Source organism: Chaetodon trifascialis, chromosome 12 (assembly GCF_039877785.1).
Source record: "Chaetodon trifascialis isolate fChaTrf1 chromosome 12, fChaTrf1.hap1, whole genome shotgun sequence".
Lineage (NCBI taxonomy): Eukaryota > Metazoa > Chordata > Actinopteri > Chaetodontiformes > Chaetodontidae > Chaetodon > Chaetodon trifascialis.
The window spans coordinates 5,492,501-5,499,919 of NC_092067.1; the positions used below are offsets into that span (position 1 = coordinate 5,492,501).

The 7,419-nt window shown below is 44.0% G+C and overlaps 1 protein-coding gene across 2 annotated transcripts in view; it reads left to right on the forward strand.

Moving 5' to 3' along the window:
- Window positions 1-6,512, forward strand: part of man1a2 (mannosidase, alpha, class 1A, member 2) — a 121,522-nt gene extending 115,010 nt beyond the window's left edge. The window contains exons 13-14 of one of the 2 annotated variants that reach the window (XM_070975830.1): window positions 406-521; window positions 1,595-6,512. In XM_070975830.1, the coding sequence (XP_070831931.1) occupies window positions 406-521; window positions 1,595-1,730 (252 nt within the window). In that variant the 3' untranslated portion in view covers window positions 1,731-6,512. The remainder of the gene's footprint in view (window positions 1-405; window positions 522-1,594) is intronic. The other variant, XM_070975831.1, reaches the window with a different exon arrangement.
- The last annotated feature ends 907 nt before the right edge of the window (window positions 6,513-7,419 follow it).

Sequence of the window (7,419 nt, forward strand, 5' to 3'; positions counted from 1 at the left end):
GTCTCCCCAGGACTCAGTCTAATCTGTCACAAGCAAAGAAATTAATTATAGCATGCTTTTGAAAGCTTGTTAAACTTGTGCTCTCCACCACCCCCACCACCCCCTCTTTGCCCTTTTCCTTCTGCTTCCCCTGGTTTTCTTCTTCCTCCATGTGATCCCACCATCATTCTTTTACTTTTACCAACTTTTTCTTTGTCCACGTCCGTTTCTCCACCACCGTTTGCACCACTCCTCTTTATCTTCTCTCTTAACGTTCTTTCCTTTCTTTTTTCCACTACCCCTCTTTCCTCTTCCTTGCATCCCCTTTCCTCTTTTCTTAATCCCCTCCCGTTCTCCTTTCTTTCTTCTTCTCCTCTCTCTTCCTTCTCCTCCCTCCTCTGCTCTCTCCCTCCCTCTCCCCTCCAGGCCATTGATAAGTACTGCAGGGTGAGCGGAGGTTTCTCAGGGGTGAAGGATGTCTACTCTTCCAACCCGACCTACGACGATGTGCAACAGAGCTTCTTCTTGGCCGAGACACTCAAGTAAGCCACTGATGAGTTGATTAACTGGCCTGAACTATGAATCATCAATATGTTCGTTGATTAATAATCACTGTTTTGATTAATATAATGAATTGTTGAGTGGGTGAAAGGACATCACCATCACCATCACTGATGGATGAGGGGAGTAGAGACTGAATGCAGACTTTGACCCAGAGGGTGAAGTGAAACCTTATGTGGCTCTCTGCTTCCCCCTGCTGGCATATCTTTGCATGTTGTCTCCTCCTGGCGATACTGTTCATGTCCACTGACCTGACATAATGCAGTTCACAGCTGTTACTGTCAGTCAAACTGTGACAGACCAAGATGATCAGAAAACAGAGCAAACTGGGCTTTAATGGCTGCTCTGTGGTAGCAGGAAGCTTCTCGTCAGCCCTCCATTTTTAACTTAAATGTGTTTGAAATTAACACCCACAAAGCGTCTAACAACAGTAAAATTAGTCTTTGGTGTGTGAGTCGTTAAAGGTCACCCTCGGCGCTGTGCTGGTGATGTTCTGAGACGATGACATTTGAATGGCTCGGCGCTGTGCAGCCTTTGGTGTGTGTCTGCTCTCAGTCTTTGTCCCTGCTGGCTGTGAGTCAAACACATCAGAGCAGTGCAGCAGCTCTGTGTCAGACAGACTGCTGCTTCAATGCCACTCACACTGACCTGCACACACACGAGTGTGCTGCGTGGATCATGAGTTCGACTGAATTGCCACAGTTTGTGTATTTGTCAGATTGATTTTCATTTCATTAGATTTTATCAAGAATTGCAAAGCAAGTGAGCGGAGGAAAGCTCTGAATCCCTCACAGTCTCGTCTTTACAGAAAACTGAAACATTTTTTGAAGGTTACTTTAGCTGATAAAGGCTTTCAAAACTTGATTTAGAATCACATACTTTATATTCACTGTATCCAGCATCTGAATTCAGGATTTCGAGCTTCCTGTGCCTTTAAGTTGACACTGTGTGCTTTGCACCTTCTCTCTTCTTCTACCCAATCCCTCTCATCCTCACTCCCTCTGTGAATCCCGTCCCCACACATATGCTTCCCGCCACCCCCCACCCCCCTCAGGTATCTGTACCTGTTGTTCTCCAGTGACGACCTGATGCCGTTGGAGAGCTGGGTCTTCAACACGGAGGCTCACCCACTTCCTGTCCTCCACCTGGGCAATATCACGCTGCCTGGCAGCGAGCCGGCTCAGCGGTAGACAGACAGGCCCTCCTCCTCCACCACAGCACCAGGGGGCGCCACGTGCCTGCCTGCCCAAAAAACCCACCCACCAACACTGGACAAACTTACATTCAGCTCTACAGACTCAACTGCTTTTGGACTGCAGACATCAACCAGAGGAGACTGAGAGCGCCTGCGGCACAGACCGCTGCAGCGTGGAGAGGATGTTGAAGCTCCGTCTCGTCTTCTGCGTTTTACTCTTTGACTCTCCCCGTCGATCTCTCTGTCTTCTCTGCTTAAATCAGAAGGATGGTGGGTTTGCTGCTCAGCCTCACGACTGGCTTGAATTGACTCTTTTCTCTGAAGGACCAAGCTCCAAAACTGAGGCTTGATTGAGATTTTTTGTTATTATTTTTAGTGTTTATTTGAAATTTGACCAAGCTTTCCTCCCATACAGACTGAAGCTGAGGCACTGAGAGTGCATATGAGGTTTTGTGAAGGATCACACAGTGGGTTTGACACTTCACTGATGGAAATGTCATTTTTCCAGGCAGACAGACTTCAGGACTTTACAGGGTCTGTTGATGAGGTGTTTTGTTTTTTTGTTTTTTTTTCTGACAAATCGTTTATGGGGACACAGGGTTGAATCAAAGCCCTCCGCTTCCCCCTGACCCTCCCCCTCCCCATTCCACTTCCTGTTAAATCTTCATCAGATGAACTTTGACCTGGAACTGTTCACAGCTCGTCACGTCATCAGAGCGAGGGCGGGTTGTGGCAGCAGTCCCCACCTCCCTCTCTAATCCTCCTTTTTCAGAAAAGTGGACCATTGTAAGTGGAACTGTAATGACACAGGGACAGCAGCAGGCCTCCCCGTCTTCACCACTCTCCACCTCGACATCTTTCCAGTGTCTCTCCCTGTTAGAGGCATCACCAGGCCACGTTTCCCCCAAACATTCTGCTGCTATTTGTTTGGATGCTGCTTTTTTTTTATCTCTCTCCTTTTCTTTTCACACCATTGTATAGTTTCTCCCAAGCTTACCAAGCCCTCCCTCCTCTCCTCTGTTCTCTGATTTCCCACCTTGTCATAAATCGCTCCAAATCATTTCCATTTGTGAGATGCTAGAACCCAACCATGCCTGTGTGCGTCTGTGCGACTGTGTGTGCATCTGTGCGACTGTGTGTGCATCTGTGCAACTGTGTGTGCATCTGTGTGACTGTGTGTGCGTGTGTGTGCGTGCGTGTGTAGTTAAAATAACCTCTGCTGTAAATCATTTATTTGTGCACTTTGTATGGGAGGAATATGGACAAGAGGAAAGTAGAGGTATAGCACTGAAAGAGCTGAATAAATGACTTTTCTACGTCTCCCTGCTGAGCTCCCATGCCACATTTTCTCTGTTCAGGTCCATATCACTAACTGGAGCACTTATCTGGAAGTTGCATGAACTCATCTTGGTGTCAGAATTCTCCATTTTTCTTTACCACTTTTTCCTTGCTCTTATCTGCTCCTCCCTCTTCAGCACTACCTCTCCTGTCCACAGTAAAAAGTCTCAAAGCTCTGAGGCCTTGAGTCTCAGAGAAGCCACATGACTCCAGAAAGTCTGGTAAAGCATGAAACCTTAATTTCATGATGTCCAACTTTTTAGATGATTTCCCATCGCTTGGGAATCACCAAACTATTTTGGATGAAAAGATGCAAATGTTCTCATTTCAGCTTCAGATACTTGCTCCATCCATCTGTTCAATTTACAGTGTGAAGCTCTGAATCCATTCCCTCTGCGCGAATTGCACAGTGAACAATCATGACCAGCTGCTGTACGTTGATTTGACCCTGTCCATCATATATATACTGCTAAATGCTCTCATCATATCATCAATCAGTCATAAAACTCTTAATATCTATGAAGAAATGGAGGTCTGGGGGAAGTCTGAGTTCTGAAGTAGAATAAATCAGTCAGAGGCAGCACTCACACCACGCTGTCTGCTCACTCACCAACATGGTTCTGCCTCCAGTTATCACCCCTGACACAACTCTCTCTGCTCCAGCGTGAGGGATTTACTGCTCGGGTTGCTCTCATAATAGATATTACAGTCTGTTAAAAACATGTTTTGTTAGCAAACGACCAAAACAAGTCGACTCTGAAACAGTCCTCCCCGGTGACAGATTTGCTGACTGCTGGGCCTTGACTAAAAGGTTTACACATCTCAATGTGACCTGCTCTATCAAGCGCTCCTTCTTAGACTCTCTGAAGGACAGTGGGCAGGATTTTTGTGCTAAACTCTACACCAACTTACAGTCAACAAAGTGGGGCTGGAGAATAAACAAAAAAGCATCTTATTCGTATCAACTTAGATGCTGCAGATTCAGCCCAAACCCCACTTTAAACATGAAATTTGGCCTCTCAAACAAGAACCTCAAAACATTCATTGAACATCATTTTAAGCACAAGAATAAACTGCAGTTGTTTCTCCAGTGCAAATTTAAAATATGAGGCAGCGTTCCACACATAAGCGTTTTTAGATGTTGTGCAGATAGCAGTGATGTGGTCTCCTAACAGATTATTTTGATCGTACAGTGTCAGATGGCACATTGAAATGACGAGCGCTGCTGTCACCTTTGCTGTGAGCCGCGTTGAGTTTGCAGCGGAAACGCAAGAAATGTTAACCAGCGGGGGACAAAATGGCAGCAGGCGGGGGGGACGGGATGTTGAGTGAAGGCAAATAATACATTCAGGAAGCCAACCAGCGTACAGAGAACATCGCTTCATCTTTCCTGTGGTAATGAGTCTGACTGCAGGAGACCTGCCCAGGTTACATAATCCAATATGACAACAACGTCAAGTCAGATTTTCAGTGTGTGTGTGTGTGTGTGTGTGTTTCAAAAGTTCTAACAGTTTCTGTGAGCTCATTAATAAGCCTGTTGGTTATTCTCCAATGTGTACAAATCTGCATATTAACTGACTTTTAGGTAAAGAGGAAACGACAAAGGCTGATTTCAATGCAGCTGTTGAAGCTGAAGATGAGGAATTGCACTAAATCCAGAAGTTTTTTGTGTGTGTGTGTGTGTGTGTGTGTGTGTGTGTGTGTGTGTGTGTGTGTGTGTGTGTGTGTGTGTGTGTGTGTGTGTGTGTTTCCAATTTGGATTCTGTTCAGGCCTTACTGTCAGACGTGACGCCTTGGCCCACGCTGTGCTCTTTCACGCTCTTTGCTTTGTGTTTTTTAATACATGGTGATGATATCAGGTCGTTATTATTGTTTTTCTTTGCACAAACATTGCCTGTCCTCTGGTGTGCAGATAGACTCAGCTGCGATAGAGTGAAAACAAAAGAGCTGAAAACAGACTTCACAGCAGCCAAGAAGAGCAAAAGATGCGCAGAGAGAAAAAGGCTTTAACATTTTGTTTACTTCCCAGCCGCGCGACTAAAGCTCCTTTAAACACATATGAATATGTATTTATAGCTTTCTATATCCTGATAAAGATCAGCGCAGTAGATCAGCTGCCTGTCTGTAGGTGATGTTCACATCACTGACTGCAGAATGGAAACAGGCAATAAAGAAAGAAATTTAAGCGATAGTTGTCGGCATTGTTGCTCTTTGCCTCAAAATGCTGCACATGTTAAGTGAGCACAAACTGTTCCAGCCAACACAAAGACATTATAAAGGATTTAAAGCATGAGGCTGGACAGAGAATAAGAATACAAACATGTCAGCTTTATTTGTATTGTACCAGATATTCTTTTCTTTTTGTCAACAGATCCCACAAAAAGACCAAAACCAACAACGAGCTGGTCCTTCTAACAATTGTTGTGTGTATTATCATTCTTATTGTTCTTATCAGTCCCACACACTCCGCTGTCCCGCTGCCACAAATACTCATTCGAGCACGAAGTGTGTATTGATCTGCAGTTGTTCTCTTTACTCCTGTCTGAGTAACGTGCCATACAGACAACAATGGCCACTGTTTATTAAGTTTTTTTTTTTTTTTAAAGTTCAACTAAGCTATGAAATACATGTGTGAGCTGTTTTTAAATATTTTTATTTTCATTAGAATTTAGAGATGAGGGCATGGACAGGGGAGGGAGGTCTGAAGTGTGGAGAGACACATCGTGGGTTTTGGTCTTCTCGTGGGACTGGACGACCATGACCTATAGAATAAAAACATTAAAAAAACTAAACATGAGATAATATCTGCCTTATATTTTAAATATGTTTGGAAACTGTCACCTAGAGGTCCTGATTTGACAAACCAGTGGAGGAAGCAGTTACAGATGACAAGAATGTCTTAATATCAAAATATTATATTTAAATGATTTAACTTTTTTTTTTCTTTTTTTTTTTTAAATAAATGAAGTAACAGTTGTCCTCAGTTTTCAGTTTACTGTTTGGGGAGCCTGTCCCAACACTCAGCAGCATCTCTCAGTCTACGTTCAGGACGTTTCTCTGCCCAGTCACCACATCCAGCACATTTTATTCCCTCCATCTTTTCTCTTCATCATCCATCCAGCATCCTCTCCACATCTCGCTCTCATCTGAACTCTGGTGGCAGTCAACCTCCAGTCCATCGACGCAGTGCAGCCTCTGTCCCCTCGTCTCTGACATCAAGCTGGCATCATCGCCACCTGCTTCTGATAGGGAGGAAGCCCAGGCCAAACCTGGGCGGCCATCGAGTCGCTGCGAGCGACGTTGATTTTGAAAACTGAGTGTTCTGTATTTGTATTTTTACTGAACTAAAAAAATACAATTAAAGTATCTGTAAATATGTTTAAAACTGAGACACAAATTCAATAAAGATGTTATGAAAAGTGCTCAGATATGAAGAGTATACTATGGGTTTTGTTTGTTTTTCACTTTTCATCTAGCGCCACCATCAGGTCAGCATGTCAATGCTTGGTCAACGCTTTGGTTTACAACCTGTAAAACTAATGCTAACGCGCTACACTGAGCTGGTTCACATGAACGGCATTATACCTGCTTGGTATCAGCGTGTTAGCATATTAAGATTAGCATTTAGCTCAAAGTGTCATTGTGCCAAAGTACAGCCTCACGGAGCTGCTAGCATGGCTGTCATCTCTTTCGCAGCAGCTCATCTGAATTAAAAAGTTAAACTTGCTGTGTGGAGCCTATTCACTGGCCTGATTGGACTGATTTCAGTGATTCTTCAGTGGCTGCAGCCAACAAGCACCACAGTCCAGTTACCAAGATCCAACTGAACTTGTAAATATAACTATCATCAAACAACATTGAACATTTTGTTTAAGCCCCGAATTGTGCATAAGACGGGTATGAATTGTTGTACATCATTTTAAATTGTCAGTGTCGCTCAGATGTGTTTGAAAGAACAAATGTGTTCTGGTTTCTGCTGCTCAGCCTGTTGTCACATCCCTCCAGGATGTTGGCAGAGAGCCGCCCAAGAGTTTGGACAAACGCATGGCAGCCTCTTCCAAGTTGGCTGCTCACGCACTAATGAGCACCTTCCTTTGTGGCAGGTTTTGTTTATTCACACACTTCTTTATTCTGAGACTGCTCCCACTTATCTTCATCACATTTCTCTCCCTTAGCACACAATGATCCTACTAGAGTCAACCCAAAGTATAATTACTTTTCAAGTGCACCTGTGGACTTAACATTAGCTTATATATGTGTTATGATTCATCTCATGGGAACCTGCTTTTGGGTTCTTGTTCTAGACCAGCATTGTTCAGTGGTTGAAAAAAATGTCAGCTCGTTAA